The following is a 17,500-nucleotide window of genomic DNA, read 5'->3' as shown; positions in this document are numbered from 1 at the left end:
TGGCCACCATGGCCACGGCAACATTGGTGACTCAAGTGGCCAGAGTGGCCCAAATGACCCCGGTGGCATCAATGGCCACAGTGGCCAAAGTGACCGCGGTGGCCTCGGTGGCCTTGGTGGCTTCATTTCCCTGGGGGTCTTGGTGGCCTTTGTGCTCAGGGTGGCCACAGTGGCCCCCAAGACCTCAGTGACCTTGGTGGCCTCGTGGCTCAGAGGGTTCCGCTGGCCACTGCCATGGCCACGGTGGCCAGGAGAAGCCCCCCGAGCTGGGGGGGGTCGCTGGGCAGGCTCCCACCTGGGGACACAAAGAGGGGGCTCAGGGGCCATGCAGGGGTCGGGGGGGTCAGGGGGGGTCTGGGGGTGTGGGGGTCAGAGGGGGCCACAGTGAGGTCCCTGTGCCCTGTCCCCATCCCCGGGGGTCCCTGTCCCCCACCCCAATGAGTGTCCCCAGTCCCGGGGGTCCCTGTCCCCACCCCAGGCCGTGTCCCCGGTGTCCCCAGGGGTCCCTGTCCCCACCCCAGGCCGTGTCCCCGGTGTCCCCAGGGGTCCCTGTCCCCACCCCAGGCCGTGTCCCCGGTGTCCCCAGGGGTCCCTGTCCCCACCCCAGGCCGTGTCCCCGGTGTCCCCAGGGGTCCCTGTCCCCACCCCAGGCCGTGTCCCCGGTGTCCCCGCGCTGTCACCTCGCAGCCACTCGCAGTTGTACTTGCTGAAGGTCCCGCTGGAGTTGAGGTGGATCCGCGTTGTTTTCCCTTCCTGGGTGACTTTGGTGACCCTGAAGGTCTCGAAGGGCGGCACCAGCACCTCCTGCTCACCCTTGTAGTTGGAGAAGGTGTGGATGTTGGCTCCATGGCAGGTGTTCACCTGGAACACCGTGTCCATCCCGAATTTCTGCGCAACTTTCCGGCACAGCGACGTGGACGCGAACTGACCGAAGCGAACGGTGTCTCCCGGCTGGGCGAGGAACCTGCGCCCGTCCACGCCGCGGAACACGCAGCGGCACCGCGGCTCCCAGAGCGTGGCCAGGGCGTCGGTCAGCAGGAAATGCAGAGTTTTGTAGTGGAACTCACGGTGGTACCACAGCCCCGAGCTGCCGGCCCGGCGCACCGCCGCGTTGAACTCCTCGTACAGCTCGTTCCCGGTGTAGGCCACGATGGCGATGGCCTGGTCCGGGGACAGGTGGCTCTTGGGGCGTCCCCACTTCCGCCAGGTGGCCTCGGCCTTGGCCCACACCCGCGCCAGGTGCGGGTTCCTCTGGAACTCGGCGCTGCTGAGGTTCCGCAGGGCCGCGGTGATGGTGTCCCGGCAGCCCTGGTACTGGTCATCGAACGAGTCCTCGGCCATGTCCAGGGTCACCTCCTGCACCTCGGCGGTGACCGCGGTCATGGCCAGCACGGCCAGGGTGACAGCCAGGGGGGACATGGGGGGCAGAGAGCACCGGGAGCGCTGGGGGACACTGGGGACAAAGGGGGACACTGAGGGGACACTGAGGAACACTCAGGGGGACACTGAGGGCACATTGAGGGGACAATGAGGGGACATTGAGGGGACATTGAGAGGACAAAGGGGGACACTGAGGGGACATTGAGGGGACATTGAGAGGACAAAGGGGGACACTGAGGGGACACTCAGGGGCCCCAGGGGACACTGAGGACATAGGGGGACATGGGGACCCTCCTTGCTGAGGGGCTGGGGAGGGACAGTGAGCTCAGCCCAGGGAGGGGGGACAGCCCCGGCCAGGAGACCCCTGGGTGTGTCCTGGGAGCCTGACCCCAAATGCTGGGGTCACTCCTGGACACCCCAGTGTCCCCAGTGTCCCCCAGTGTCCCCAGTGTCTCCCAGTGCCCCCCCAGTGCCCCCCAGTGTCCCCCAGTGTCCCCCGGTGCAGCCCCAGTGCCCCCTAGACCCCAATCCACAGCACACCCCAATGTCCCCAGAGCCCCAGTGCGCCCCCCCGGTGCCTCCCCAGTGCCCCCCCAGTTCCCCCCAGTGTCTCCCAGTGCCCCCCGGTGCCCCCCAGGACCCCAATCCACAGCACACACCAGTGTCCCCAGAGCCCCCCCGTGCCCCCCAGCCCCCGGTACCGGAACGGGCCGGGCTGAGCTCCCTGCAGAGCCGCAGGATCCCCAATCCGGATTTGGGATCAGCCGGGATCCAGCGGATCTCTGCCGCTCCCGCAGCTCAGGGGCCGCTGCCGAGGGGAATTGATCTGGCACAACCAGAAATATTCATTGCAATGGGGCTCCTGCCTAATCCACCACCAGCTTTTCCTGGAAATCATTCCCTGGCTCCACCTCTCCCCGGCATCCTGTCCAGGAGAGCTCCCAGAAAGGGATCTGGGGCTGGATCCCAGCGAGGTCTCCCTGGGAATCCTGTCCAGGAGAGCTCCCAGAAAGGGATCTGGGGCTGGATCCCAGCGAGGTCTCCCTGGGAATCCTGTCCAGGAGAGCTCCCAAAAAGGGATCTGGGGGTGGAGCCCAGTGAGTTCTCCCATGGGTGACCTGTCCAGGAGAGCTCCCAAAAAGGGATCTGGGTGTGGATCCTGTCCAGGAGAGCTCCCAAAAAGGGATCTGGGTGTGGATCCTGTCCAGGAGAGCTCCCAAAAAGGGATCTGGGTGTGGATCCTGTCCAGGAGAGCTCCCAAAAAGGGATCTGGGTGTGGATCCCAGCGAGTTCTCCCGTGGGTGACCTTGCCTGGAAATTCCCCTTTGGGCAGCAGCTGCTCCTCCTGCGTTCCACAGCTCCTCCCAAAGCCCCGCTGTGGTTGGAGAACTTGATATCAAGTTTATATCAAGTTTATATCAAGTTTATATAGTTTATAGCAAGTTTATATCAAATTTATATCAAGTTTATATAGTTTATATCAAATTTATACAAGATTGTATAGTTTATATCAAGTTTATAGAAAGTTTATCGAAAGTTTATATAATTTATATCAAGTTTATATCAAGTTTATATCAAGTTTATAGAAAGTTTATATGGTTTATATCCAGTTTATATCCAGTTTATATCCAATTTATATCCAGTTTATATCCAGTTTATATCCAATTTATATCCAGTTTATATCGTTTATATCCAGTTTATATCCAATTTATATCCAGTTTATATCCAGTTTATATCAAGTTCATATCAAGTTTATATCCAGTTTATACCCAGTTTATACCCATTTTATACTCAGCTTATATCCAGTTCCCTTCCTTGCTCTCCAGGTTTCCGAGCCGCCGTCCTCAGCTTTTCCATCTTTATTTTCCCATTTCTGCTCCTCGCGCTCGGAGCTCGGGAAAGGCCCAGAGAGAAATCTGGAAACTTTATCCCAATTTAAACTTTTTCTGTTTTGAGACCTTGTTTTTCACACCTGGGTGTGAATATTTATGTATTATTTATTATTTATTTATTATATATGGTATAAATTATTGTATATCATATATTGTATATCGTATATTGTATATCGTATATTGTATATTGTACATTGTATATTGTATATCGTATATCGTATATTGTATATCGTTTATCATATATTGTATATTGTACATTGTATATCGTATATTGTATATTGTATATCATATATTGTATATTGTACATAGTATATTGTATATGGTATATCGTTTATCATATATTGTATATTGTATATAATTTATCATATATTGTATATTGTATATTGTATATTGTACATTGTATATTGTATATCGTATATTGTATATCGTATATTGTATATTATACATTTAATATAGTATATTGTATATTGTATATTGTATATCGTATATTGTACATTGTATATTGTATATCATATATTGTATATCGTATATTGTATATTGTACATTGTACATTGTATATTGTATATGATATATTGTATATTGTATATCATATATTGTACATTGTACATTATATATTGTATATGATATATTGTATATTGTATATCGTATATCATATATCGTATATCGTATATTGTATATTGTATATCATATATCATACATTGTATATCATACATTGTATATTGTATATATTATATTGTATATCATATATTGTATATCGTATATTGTATATTGTATATGGTATATTGTATAGGGTATATTGTATGTCATATATTGTGTATGGTATATTGCATATTGTATATCGCATATAATACACAGTATACATTATATACTGTATATTATACATTATATCGAATATAACAAATCATTTCTGCCACATCTAAACCCGGATTTTCCCTTCAGTTTGGGATTTCTGGTTCATTTTCGGGCTCTCGTTGGAGTTTTGTGTTCGAACCTCGGCGTGGGGCTGCTCCGGGGTGCTTTTGGGTTTGTTTTGTTCCTCGCTTCCCTTTTTGTCGTGTCTGGTTCTGCCCAGTTCTGCCCAGTTCAGTCCGGTTCTGTCCAGTTCAGTCCAGTTCAGTGTCCAGTTCAGTGTCCAGTTCTGCGTCCAGTTCAGTGTCCAGTTCAGTCCAGTTCTGTGTCCAGTTCTGTCCAGTTCAGTGTCCAGTTCAGTGTCCAGTTCTGCGTCCAGTTCAGTGTCCAGTTCTGTGTCCAGTTCAGTGTCCAGTTCAGTGTCCAGTTCTGTCCAGTCCAGTGTCCAGTTCAGTGTCCAGTCCAGTGTCCAGTTCAGTGTCCAGTTCAGTGTCCAGTTCAGTGTCCAGTTCAGTCCAGTTCAGTGTCCAGTTCAGTGTCCAGTTCTGTGTCCAGTTCAGTGTCCAGTTCAGTCCAGTCCAGTGTCCAGTTCTGTGTCCAGTTCAGTGTCCAGTTCAGTGTCCAGTCCAGTGTCCAGTTCAGTGTCCAGTTCAGTGTCCAGTTCTGTGTCCAGTTCAGTGTCCAGTTCAGTCCAGTTCAGTGTCCAGTTCAGTGTCCAGTTCAGTGTCCAGTTCAGTCCAGTTCTGTGTCCAGTTCTGTCCAGTTCAGTGTCCAGTTCAGTGTCCAGTTCAGTCCAGTTCTGTGTCCAGTCCAGTGTCCAGTCCAGTGTCCAGTTCAGTGTCCAGTTCAGTCCAGTTCAGTGTCCAGTTCAGTGTCCAGTTCTGTGTCCAGTTCAGTGTCCAGTTCAGTGTCCAGTTCAGTGTCCAGTTCAGTCCAGTTCTGTGTCCAGTTCTGTCCAGTCCAGTGCCCAGTCCAGTGTCCAGTTCAGTGTCCAGTTCAGTGTCCAGTTCAGTCCAGTTCTGTGTCCAGTTCAGTGTCCAGTTCTGTCCAGTTCAGTGTCCAGTTCAGTGTCCAGTTCAGTCCAGTTCTGTGTCCAGTTCTGTCCAGCTCAGTGCCCATCTCTGCCCAGTTCAGTGTCCAGTTCTGGGTTCCTCCGGACAGGAAAGACCTGGAGCTGGAGGATCTCCTGGATCTCTTGGATCTGCAGGATCTCCTGGATCTCTCGGATCTGCAGGATCTGCAGGATCTCCTGGAGCTGCAGGATCTCCTGAATCTCTTGGATCTCCTGGATCTCCCGCAGGGCAGCTGGGCTGGTGGCAGCGCTGGATCATTCGTGTCACACAAAGGTGACGAATTCCCGAGGGAACGGAACTCTCCCGGTACCCCGAGAGCGCTGCCGGGACCCGGAGCCGGTGGAGGGAGCGATAAGGGAGGATCGGGGATCAATCCCGGCTGGAACCGGGGCAGGATCGGGGATCAATCCCGGCTGGAACCGGGAGAGGATCGGGGGAGGATTGGGGATCAATCCCGGCTGGAACCGGGAGAGGATCGGGGGAGGATCGGGGATCAATCCCGGCTGGAACCGGGGGAGGATTGGGGATCAATCCCGGCTGGAACCGGGAGAGGATCGGGGGAGGATCGGGGATCAATCCCGGCTGGAACCGGGAGAGGATCGGGGGAGGATTGGGGATCAATCCCGGCTGGAACCGGGAGAGGATCGGGGGAGGATTGGGGATCAATCCCGGCTGGAACCGGGGGAGGATCGGGGATCAATCCCGGCTGGAACCGGGGCAGGATCGGGGATCAATCCCGGCTGGAACCGGGAGAGGATCGGGGGAGGATCGGGGATCAATCCCGGCTGGAACCGGGAGAGGATCGGGGGAGGATTGGGGATCAAACCCGGCTGGAACCGGGGGAGGATTGGGGATCAATCCCGGCTGGAACCGGGGCAGAAGCCGATAAAGGACCCGAGCTGGAAACGAGGCAGAAGCGGATAAAGGAACCCGGCTGGAACCCGGGGAGGAGCCGAGCTGGACCCGCAGGCGTGGCGGGAGCGATAAGGGAGGATCGGGGATCAAACCCGGCTGGAACCAGGGGAGGATCGGGGATCAATCCCGGCTGGAACCGGGGCAGGATCGGGGGATCAAACCCGGCTGGAACCGGGGGAGGATCGGGGATCAATCCCGGCTGGAACCGGGGGAGGATCGGGGATCAATCCCGGCTGGAACCGGGGGAGGATCGGGGATCAATCCCGGCTGGAACCGGGGGAGGATCGGGGATCAATCCCGGCTGGAACCGGGGGAGGATCGGGGGATCAAACCCGGCTGGAACCAGGGGAGGAACCGATAAAGGAACCGACCTGGAACCGCGGGAGGAGCCGATAAAGGAACCTCAGAGGGGTTTTGGTGGGGTCACAACAGGAACCGGCCGCTCCTCTGGGAAGAAACATCCCAGGAAACGCCGAAGGTCCCCAAGGGCTCGGTGAGGAGGACCCCAGACCCCTTTTAGGGCTCTCCAGGAGCACAAAAGGATTCCCGGGGGGAGGAGGGGGAGCCAGGGAATCATTCCCAGGAAAAGCTGTGGCTGAGTTGGGCAGAGGCCGCTCGCAATGAACATTTTGAATTGTGCCGGGTTAATTCCCCGCGGCCCCTGAGCTGCGGGAGCGGCAGAGATCCGCTGGATCCCGGCTGATCCCAAATCCGGAGTGGGGATCCTGCGGCTCTGCAGGGAGCTCAGCCCGGCCCGTTCCGGTACCGGGGGCTGGGGGGCACGGGGGGGCTCTGGGGACACTGGGGGGACACTGGGGGGGCTCTGGGGACACTGGGGACACACTGGGGACACTGGGGGGACACTGGGGACACTGGGGGACATTGGGGAAAACTGGAGGGACACTGGGGGGCACTGGGGGGGACACTGGGGACACTGGGGGACACTGGGGGAAACTGGAGGGACACTGGGGGGCACTGGGGGGGACACTGGGGACACTGGGGGACACTGGGGGAAACTGGAGGGACACTGGGGGGCACTGGGGGGGACACTGGGGACACTGGGGGACACTGGGGTGTGCAGGAGTGACCCCAGCATTTGGGGTCAGGCTCCCAGGACACACCCAGGGGTCTCCTGGCCGGGGCTGTCCCTCCCCAGCCCCTCAGCAAGGAGGGTCCCCATGTCCCCCCATGTCCTCAGTGTCCCCTGGGGCCCCTGAGTGTCCCCTCAGTGTCCCCTGGAGCCCATCAGTGTCCCTCAGTGTCCCCCCATGTCCTCAGTGTCCCCCTGAGTGTTCCTCAGTGTCCCCTGGGACCCCTCAGCATCCCCCAGTGTTCCACTGTGTCACACAGTGTCCTCTCCCTGTCCCCAGTGTCCCCTTGTGTCCCTCAGTGTCCCCCAGTGTCACACAGTGTCCCTTTGTCCCCAGTGTCCCGCACTGCTCCCGGTGCTCTCTGCCCCCCATGGCCCTGCTGGCCCTGCCCGTGGCCACCGTGGCCACCGTGGCCGGCGCTGTGGGTGTGGAGCCCCCGCACTGGGTCCCGGGCTCGTTGGATGATCGGTACCGGGGCTGCGGCGATGCCGTGACCATCCTGGAGAACCTGAGCGACGCCGAGCTCCGGCACAACCAGAACCTGGCCCGGCTCTGGGACGAGGCCACCGCGGGTCCCGAGACCCCTCCCGAGACCCCTCCCGAGACCCCTCCCGAGACCCCCGCCCGGCCCCTCTGAGCCCGGCCCAGGCCATCGCTCTCCTGGCCCTCACCATGGAGGAGCCGAGCGCGGGGTTCCACGCGGCCGCGCCGGGAGCTCCGGCCGGGAATACCGCGATGGATTCCACTCCAAAGCTCTGCATTTCCTGCTCGGCGAGGCCCTGCGGAGGCTGTGGGACCCCCGGCGCTGCCACCGGGGGTTCTGGGGGTTCAGGGATGTCTGGTTGGGGTTCAGGGATGGCTGGTTGGGGTTCTGGGGGTTTGGGGATGTCTGGTTGGGGTTCTGGGGGTTCAGGGATGGCTGGTTGGGGTTCTGGGATGTCTGGTTGGGGTTCGGGGATGGCTGGTTGGGGTTCTGGGGTTCAGGGATGTCTGGTGGGGGTTCTGGGGGTTCACAGATGTCTGGTTGGGGTTCTGGGGGTTCAGGGATGTCTGGTTGGGGTTCTGGGGGTTCACAGATGTCTGGTTGGGGTTCGGGGATGTCTGGTTGGGGTTCTGGGGGTTTGGGGATGTCTGGTTGGGGTTCTGGGGGTTCGGGGATGTCTGGTTGGGGTTCTGGGGGTTCGGGGATGTCTGGTTGGACGCCCGGCCCGGCCGCGCCGTCAGGTTGGGTCAGTTCCTGGTGACATCGCTGAGCCGGGAGGTGGCTCAGGGTCAGGGGAACGTCACCTTGCTCCAGGTGAACACCTGCCATGGAGCCATCATCCAGAACTTCTCCTACAACCCCGGCGAGCAGGAGGTGCTGGTGCCGCCCTTCGAGACCTTCAGGGTCACCAAAGTCACCCAGGAAGGGAAAACAACGCGGATCCACCTCAACTCCAGCGGGACCTTCAGCAAGTACAACTGCGAGTGGCTGCGAGGTGACAGCGCGGGGACACCGGGGACACGGCCTGGGGTGGGGACAGGGACCCCTGGGGACACTGGGGACACGGCCTGGGGTGGGGACAGGGACCCCTGGGGACACCGGGGACACGGCCTGGGGTGGGGACAGGGACCCCCGGGACTGGGGACACTCATTGGGGTGGGGGGACAGGGACTCCCGGGGATGGGGACAGGGACCCCCAGGACTGGGGACACTCCCTGGGGTGGGGGGACAGGGACCCCCGGGGCTGGGGACAGGGCACAGGGACCTCACTGTGGCCCCCTCTGACCCCCACACCCCCAGACCCCCCCTGACCCCCCCTGACCCCTGCATGGCCCCTGAGCCCCCTCTTTGTGTCCCCAGGTGGGAGCCTGCCCAGCGACCCCCCCCAGCTCGGGGGGCTTCTCCTGGCCACCGTGGCCATGGCAGTGGCCAGCGGAACCCTCTGAGCCACAAGGCCACCAAGGTCACCGAGGTCTTGGGGGCCACTGTGGCCACCCTGAGCACAAAGGCCACCAGGACCCCCAGGGAAATGAAGCCACCGAGGCCACCGCGGTCACTTTGGCCACTGTGGCCATTGATGCCACCGGGGTCATTTGGGCCACTCTGGCCACTTGAGTCACCAATGTTGCCGTGGCCATGGTGGCCACCGGGGCCACTCTGACCACTGTGACCAGTGCGGCCACCATGGCCACAGAGAGCACCTGAGCCGTGAGGCCACCGCAGCCACCGTGACCACTGTGGCCACCAAGCCCTCCAAGCTGACCCAGGCCACCACTGCCACCATGGCCACTGTGGCCACTCTGGGCATTGGGGCCACCGGGGTTTCTGTGACCACCACAGCCACGCTGGCCACCGTGGCCACTGTAGCTCCCGAGGCCACAGAGGCCACCACGACCACTGTGACCCCTCTGACCACTGTGGCCACCCTGGGCATTGGGACCACTGGGGTCACCATCGCTGTCCCCATGGTCACCATGGCCGTTGTGGCCACCGTGACCCGTCAGGCCACCGTGGTCACTGAACCTGCTAAGTTCACTGCGGCCACTGTGGTCATCAGGGCCACCGTGGCCACTGTGGTCATCGAGGCCACCGTGGTCACTGTACCTGCTGAGGTCACTGCGGCCACTGTGGTCATCAGGGCCACCGTGGCCACTGTGGTCATCAGGGCCACCGTGGCCACTGTGGTCATCGAGGTCACCGTGGTCACTGTGGTTATTGAGGTCACTATGGTCACTGTGGTCATCGAGGACACTATGGTCACTGTGGTCATCGAGGTCACTGAGGCCACCATGCCCACCGTGGTCACTGTGGCCATTGGGGTCATCAAGGCCAAGTTGGCCACCACAATCACTGTGGTCATTGAGGCCACTGCGGTCACTTGTGGTCAAGGTCACCAAGGCCAATGTGGCCACTGTGGTCACTGTGGTCACTGAGGCCACCATGGTCACTGTACCTGCCGAGGCCACCTTGGCCATGTGGTCATCGAGGTCACCATGGTCACTGTGGTCATTGAGGCCACCGAGGTCACCATAGCCATGTGGTCATCGAGGTCACCATGGTCACTGTGGTCACCAAGGTCACCATGGCCATGTGGTCATCGAGGTCACCATGGTCACTGTGGTCACCATGGCCATGTGGTCATCGAGGCCACCATGGCCACTGTGGTCACTTTGGCAACTGAGGCCACCGAGATAAAAGCTGGAATTGTTCCTCTCCTCCAGCGGGGTCAGTAATTGTTAATTATTAAATCAGATTTAACCAAATCCAGGAGTTTTCTTCTCGTTTTCCTGCACCCGGCCCCGCCCTGGTGACTCTGAACGAGGGCCTGGAGCACGAGGGGATGGGAAATCGGGAAAAAAATGGGAATTCCTGGATGGGGAAAAGAAATGGGAATTCCTGGATGGGGAAAAGAAATGGGAATTCCTGGATCGGGAAAAAAATGGGAATTCCTGAATTGGGGAAAAAAATGGGAATTCCTGAATCGGGAAAATGGGAATTCCTGAATCGGGAAGGAATTCCTGCCGGCCAGGGGGGCAGGGGCTGGAATTCCCAGGGATTTCACAGAGATTTCCCAAATATTTTCCAAGGATTTCCCGGGGATTTCCCAGAGATTTCCTGAAGATTTTCCAAGGATTTCCCAGGGATTTCCCAGAAATTTCCCAGAGATTTCCCGAAGATTTTCCAAGGATTTCCCGGGGATTTCCCAGAGATTTCCCAAAGATTTCCCAAGGATTTCCCAGAGATTTCCCAGGAATTTCCCGGGGATTTCCCAAAGATTTCCCAGGGATTTCCCAGGAAATTCCCAGGGATTTCTCAGGGATTTCCCAGGGAATCGGTGGCTGCCCCATCCAGGAGCTCCCTGGCATGGTGATCAACGTGATCCAAAAAATCCCCAAACCAGCCCGGAATTCCATGGGAATGGGAAATGGAGCGGGAAGAGGAGAAAACGGATGTTGAAACAGGGAATAACGGGATAAAAGTGAGGATAAAAGTGAGAATAACGGGATAAAAGTGAGGATAAAAGTGAGAATAATGGGATAAAAGTGAGGATAAAAGAATAAAACTGAGGATACAGAAATAAAACCGAGGATAAAAAGATAAAACTGAGAATAAAGGAATAAAACTGAGGATCAAACTGAGAATTAAAATTATAAAACTGAGGATAAAAGGATAAACCTGAGGATAAAATTATTAAGTTGATAAAGCTGAGAATAAAGGAATAAAACTGAGGATAAAAGGATAAAGCTGAGGATAAAGCGGGGCTGAGGCACCCCAGGGACCCCGACCCCCAAAATCCCGATCCCCAAAATCCCGATCCCCAAAATCCCAAACCCCCAAAATCCTGATCCCCAAAATCCCAAACCCCCAAAATCCCAAACCTCCAAAATCCCAAACCCCCAAAATCCCAAACCCCCAAAATCCCGATCCCCAAAATCCTGACCCCCAAAAGCCCGACCCCCAAAATCCCGATCCCCAAAATCCCGATCCCCAAAATCCCGATCCCCAAAATCCCAAACCCCCAAAATCCCGATCCCCAAAAACCCACACCCCCACAATCCCCAACCCCCAAAATCCCAAACCCCCAAAATCCCGATCCCCAAAATCCCAAACCCCCAAAATCCCGACCCCCAAAATCCCAAACCCCCAAAATCCCGATCCCCAAAATCCCAAACCCCCAAAATCCCAAACCCCCAAAATCCCGATCCCCAAAATCCCAAACCCCCAAAATCCCGATCCCCAAAATCCCAAACCCCCAAAATCCCAAACCCCCAAAATCCCAAACCCCCAAAATCCCGATCCCCAAAATCCCAAACCCCCAAAATCCCGATCCCCAAAATCCCAAACCCCCAAAATCCCGATCCCCAAAATCCCGATCCCCAAAATCCCAAACCCCCAAAATCCCAAACCCCCAAAATCCCGATCCCCAAAATCCCAAACCCCCAAAATCCCAAACCCCCAAAATCCCAAACCCCCAAAATCCCGACCTCCAAAATCCCAAACCCCCAAAATCCCAAACCCCCAAAATCCCAAACCCCCAAAATCCCGATCCCCAAAATCCCGATCCCCAAAATCCCAAACCCCCAAAATCCCGATCCCCAAAATCCCAAACCCCCAAAATCCCAAATCCCAAAATCCCGATCCCCAAAATCCCGATCCCCAAAATCCCGATCCCCAAAACCCCGATCCCCAAAATCCCGATCCCCAAAATCCCGATCCCCAAAATCCCCATCCCTAAAATCCTGACCCCCAAAATTCCGTTCCCCTAAATCCCAAACCCCCAAAATCCCGATCCCCAAAATCCCAAACCCCCAAAATCCCAAACCCCCAAAATCCCAAACCCCCAAAATCCCGATCCCCAAAACCCCGATCCCCAAAATCCCGTCCCCCAAAATCCCGATCCCCAAAATCCCGATCCCCAAAATCCCAAACCCCCAAAATCCCGATCCCCAAAATCCCGACCCCCAAAATCCCGATCCCCACCATTCCCCCGTGGGAATCCCCCAGGAATTGGGAGCAAATCCCAAAAATCCTTTATTGGCAGTGGGGGGGACTGCGACGTTCCAGGGGGGGCCGGGGGATCCCCCTGGGGAATCTGGGGAGCACAAAGAGACCTCCCGGGGCTGGGAACAGCGGGATCCCAACGGATCCCAACGGATCCCAACGGATCCCCAGGGATCTGCCCCTGACGGGGGGGCTCGGGGGGCTCCTCTGTGTGAGTGGGCAGCTGGATCTGGGATCCGCACCTGGAGCAGAGCCGGAATCAGATCCCGGGATCTGCACTGGGAGCAGGACCAATCAGATCCCGGGATCTGGGATCTGCACTGGGACCAGGACCAATCAGATCCCGGGATCTGCACTGGGAGCAGGACCAATCAGATCCCGGGATCTGGGATCTGCACTGGGACCAGGACCAATCAGATCCCGGGATCTGCACTGGGAGCAGGACCAATCAGATCCCGGGATCTGCACTGGGAGCAGGACCAATCAGATCCCGGGATCTGGGATCTGCACTGGGACCAGGACCAATCAGATCCCGGGATCTGGGATCTGCACTGGGACCAGGACCAATCAGATCCCGGGATCTGGGATCTGCACTGGGAGCAGGACCAATCAGATCCCGGGATCTGGGATCTGCACTGGGAGCAGGACCAATCAGATCCCGGGATCTGGGATCTGCACTGGGAGCAGGACCAATCAGATCCCGGGATCTGGGATCTGCACTGGGGCCAGGACCAATCAGATCCTGGGATCTGAGATCTGCACCGGGAGCAGTCGGGGGCAGGTGGGATCCCCTGACCCCAGATCCCACAGGAGCAGGTGGGATCCCCCTGACCCGGATCCCAGATCCCACAGGAGATCCCCCTGCTCCAGAGCCCCCTTAGGATGAGAGAGGGATCCCTGCTCCAGGATTCTGCTGGAATTCCCTTCCCGAGGGAGGTGCAGGTGGGATCCCCTGACCAGATCCCTCAGGGGGAGTAGGTGGAACCCTCTGATCCCAGATCCCACAGGAGCCACAGGAGGGATCCCCTGATCTGGATCCCAGATCCCACAGGTGGGGATCCCCTGATCCCAGGTCCCACAGGAGGGATCCCCTGATCCCAGAGGAGCCGCAGGTGGGGATCCTTAGATCCCACAGATGGGATCCCCTGATCCCAGATCCCACGGAAGGAGCAGGTGGGATCCCCCGATCCAGATTCCAGATCCCGAGGAGCTGCAGGTGGGATCCCCTGATCCCGGATCCCACAGGTGGGATCCCCTGACCCCAGATCCCATGGAGGGATTCCCCTGATCCCAGAGGAGCTGCAGGTGGGGATCCCCTGATCCCAGAAATGGGATCCCCTGACCCCAGATCCCATGGGATCCGCAGATGGGATCCCCCCGCCCCTCCCCCAGCCCCAGGTGAGATCCCGGCGGGAAAAGCGGAGCCGGAGCGGGAGGAGAGCGAAGCCAAAACTCTTGAAACGCTCGGACCGGGGGCGGGGGAGGGGCTGGGATTTGGGGTCCGGGATGGACGGAGGGAGCCGGGGGTGGGATGGGGATCACGGGGGATCGGGGGGATCACGGGGGATCGGGGGGATCACGGGGATCACGGGGGATCAGTGCAGCCGAGGGCAGGAGCCATAAAGTGCAGCGAAGCTCCCCGGAGCTCCCGGCGGCTCCGGGGTTCCCGGGGGGCTCCAGGTCCAGGGGGGATGTGGGGACACCCCGGCACCGGCGGGGAGGGGACACACGGGAGCGGCGGCACCGGGACACGGCCGGGTCCCCTCCCGGGTCCCTTCCCGGGTCCTTTCCCGGTTCCGTTCCGGGTCCTTTCCCGGTTCAATTCCCAGTTCCTTTCCCGGTTCCGTTCCCAGGTCCGTTCCCGGATCCATTCCCAGTTCCAATGCTGGTTTGGTTGCCAGTCCTGCTTCCATTCCCGGTTCCTTTCCCAGTCCTGCTTCCATTCCCGGTTCCTTTCCCAGTCCTGGTGCCATTCCCGGTTCCTTTCCCAGTCCTGGTGCCGTTCCCGGTTCCTTTCCCAGTCCTGGTGCCGTTCCCAGTTCTGTTCCCGCTCCCGGTTCCTTTCCCAGTCCTGGTGCCATTCCCGGTTCCTTTCCCAGTCCTGGTGCCGTTCCCGGTTCCTTTCCCAGTCCTGGTGCCGTTCCCGGTTCCTTTCCCAGTCCTGGTGCCGTTCCCGGTTCCTTTCCCGGTGCTGGTGCCGTTCCCGGTTCTGTTCCCGCTCCCGGTTCCGTTCCCAGTCCATTTCCAGTCCCATTGCTGGTTCCGTTCCCGGTGTCCGGGATCCCGTGGGGAATCTCACATGCACATCACCTGCAGCCTGCAGCCAGGGGCACCAGGGTCACCTTCCTCACCTTCACCTTCCTCACCTTCACCTTCCTCACCTTCACCTTCCTCACCTTCACCTTCCTCACCTTCACCTTCCTCACCTTCACCTTCCTCACCTTCATCTTCCTCACCTTCACCTTCCTCACCTTCATCTTCCTCACCTTCATCTTCCTCACCTTCACCTTCCTCACCTTCACCTTCCTCACCTTCACCTTCCTCACCTTCACCTTCCTCACCTTCATCTTCCTCACCTTCACCTTCCTCACCTTCACCTTCCTCACCTTCACCTTCCTCACCTTCACCTTCCTCACCTTCACCTTCCTCACCTTCATCTTCCTCACCTTCATCTTCCTCACCTTCACCTTCCTCACCTTCATCTTCCTCACCTTCATCTTCCTCACCTTCACCTTCCTCACCTTCATCTTCCTCATCTTGCTCACCTGTCCCTCACCTTCCTCATCTTCACCTTCCTCACCTTCACCATCCTCACCTTCACCATCCTCACCTTCACCTTCCTCACCTTCATCTTCCTCATCTTCCTCATCTTCCTCACCTGTCCCTCACCTTCCTCACCTTCATCTTCCTCACCTTCATCTTCCTCACCTTCCTCACCTGCTCCACCTTCCTCACCTTTATCTTCCTCATCTTCCTCACCTTCATCTTCCTCAACTTCCTCACCTGTTCCTCACCTTCCTCACCTTCACCTTCCTCACCTTCATCTTCCTCACCTTCACCTTCCTCACCTTCATCTTGCTCACCTTCCTCATCTCCCTCATCTGCTCCACCTTCCTCGCCTTCCTCTCCCTCACCTTCATCTTCCTCATCTCGCTCATCTTCCTCACCTGTCCCTCACCTTCCTCTCCTCCCTCACCTGTGACCCCGCCCTGCCTGTGCCCACCTGTCCCCCTCGATGGCCCCCGTGTCCCCACCTGTCCCCCTCGATGTCCCCAGTGTCCCCACCTGTCCCCCTGTCCCTCCATCCCCACCTGTCCCCCTCAATGTCCCCACTGTCCCCACCTGTCCCCCTCGATGACCCCAGTGTCCCCTCCTGTCCCCCTCGATGGCCCCGCCCCCCTGTCCCTCCATCCCCACCTGTCCCCAGGGATGGCCCCACCCCTGTCCCCACCTGTCCCCAGGGATGGCCCCACCCCTGTCCCCACCTGTCCCCAGGGATGGCCCCGCCCCTGTCCCCACCTGGCCCCAGGGGTGGCCCCGCCCCTGTCCCCACCTGTCCCCAGGGATGGCCCCGGTGTCCCCACCTGTCCCCAGGGATGGCCCCGCCCCTGTCCCCACCTGTCCCCAGGGATGGCCCCGCCCCTGTCCCCAGGGATGGCCCCGCCCCTGTCCCCACCTGTCCCCAGGGATGGCCCCAGTGTCCCCACCTGTCCCCAGGGATGGCCCCTCCCTCGGTGTCACCGCTGTCACCCCTCTCGGTGTCCCCCTCCCCCAGGTCCATGTCCAGCTCGTTGCCGGTGTCCGGGCGCGTGTACGCGTAACCGCTGCGGGAACGGAGACACGGAGACACGGGCTCAGCGCCGGGATCCCGGGAATGCCTCGGGAACGGGGCTGGAACCCCGGGAATGCCTCGGGAACGGGGCTGGAACCCCGGGAATGCCTCGGGAACGGGGCTGGAACCCCGGGAATGCCTCGGGAACGGGGCTGGAACCCCGGGAATGCCTCGGGAACGGGGCTGGAATCCTCTCCGGAACGGGGCTGGAATTCTGGGAGTTCCCTCAGGAATGGGGCTGGAATTCCAGGGGAACCCCTTGGGAATTCCCTTGTGAAGGGGGCTGGAATTCTGGGAATCCCCTTGGGAATGGGCCCCGAATTCTGGGAATGCCTCAGGAATGGGGCTGGAATTCCGGGAATGCCTCGGGAATGGAATCAGAATTCCAGGAATCAATTGCGAACGCCCCCGGAATTGCAGGATTCCCCGGGAACAGCCCCGGAATTCCGGGATTCCCTCAGGAACAGCCCCGGAATTCCGGGATTTCCCGGGAACAGCCCCGGAATTCCGGGATTCCCTCAGGAACAGCCCCGGAATTCTGGGATTTCCCGGGAACAGCCCCGGAATTCCGGGATTCCCCGGGAACAGCCGCCCCTCACCTGATGGAGCGGCAGGTGAAGAAGACGATCCGCTTGAGCCGCTTGTTGTAGAAGAAATAATTGAAGGACCAGAGGCTCCCGTCCTCTCCAAAGGGATCCGAGTCCAGGTCGGGATTGTAGCTGGGAAAAACAACGGGAAAAATGGGAAAAATGGGAAAAACAACGGGAAAAATGGGAAAAATGGGAAAAATGGGAAAAACAACGGGAAAAACGGGAAAAATGGGAAAAACAATGGGAAAAACGGGAAAAATGGGAAAAACAATGGGAAAAACGGGAAAAACAACGGGAAAAACAGGAAAAACAACGGGAAAAACGACGGGAAAAATGGGAAAAACAATGGGAAAAACGGGAAAAATGGGAAAATGGGAAAAACAACGGGAAAAA

General features: G+C 57.9%; 2 protein-coding genes across 2 annotated transcripts; one reads left to right on the top strand and one right to left on the bottom strand.

The window, feature by feature from the left end:
* Positions 1 to 156: 156 nt before the first annotated feature.
* Positions 157 to 2,369, bottom strand: LOC102106342 (NAD(P)(+)--arginine ADP-ribosyltransferase 2-like). Its single transcript, XM_005533070.3, has 3 exons — positions 2,082 to 2,369; positions 681 to 1,453; positions 157 to 295 (listed from the first exon to the last, which is right to left on the bottom strand). The coding sequence occupies exons 2-3, from the start codon at positions 1,417 to 1,419 to the stop codon at positions 210 to 212; spliced, it is 825 nt and encodes a 274-aa protein (XP_005533127.2). The 5' UTR covers positions 1,420 to 1,453; positions 2,082 to 2,369; the 3' UTR covers positions 157 to 209.
* Positions 2,370 to 8,157: 5,788 nt separating this feature from the next.
* Positions 8,158 to 9,704, top strand: LOC148184973 (NAD(P)(+)--arginine ADP-ribosyltransferase 2-like). Its single transcript, XM_088059177.1, has 3 exons — positions 8,158 to 8,164; positions 8,277 to 8,678; positions 9,044 to 9,704. Exons 1-3 carry the CDS (start codon positions 8,158 to 8,160, stop codon positions 9,127 to 9,129), a joined length of 495 nt encoding a protein of 164 aa, XP_087915303.1. The 3' UTR covers positions 9,130 to 9,704.
* Positions 9,705 to 17,500: the final 7,796 nt, after the last annotated feature.

This window comes from Pseudopodoces humilis, chromosome 1, assembly GCF_049639895.1.
Source record: "Pseudopodoces humilis isolate 2021_Gansu_Grassland_sample_001 chromosome 1, ASM4963989v1, whole genome shotgun sequence".
Lineage (NCBI taxonomy): Eukaryota > Metazoa > Chordata > Aves > Passeriformes > Paridae > Pseudopodoces > Pseudopodoces humilis.
The sequence above is the reverse complement of the archived record's forward strand: the minus strand, read 5'-3'. Positions and strand labels throughout refer to the sequence as shown.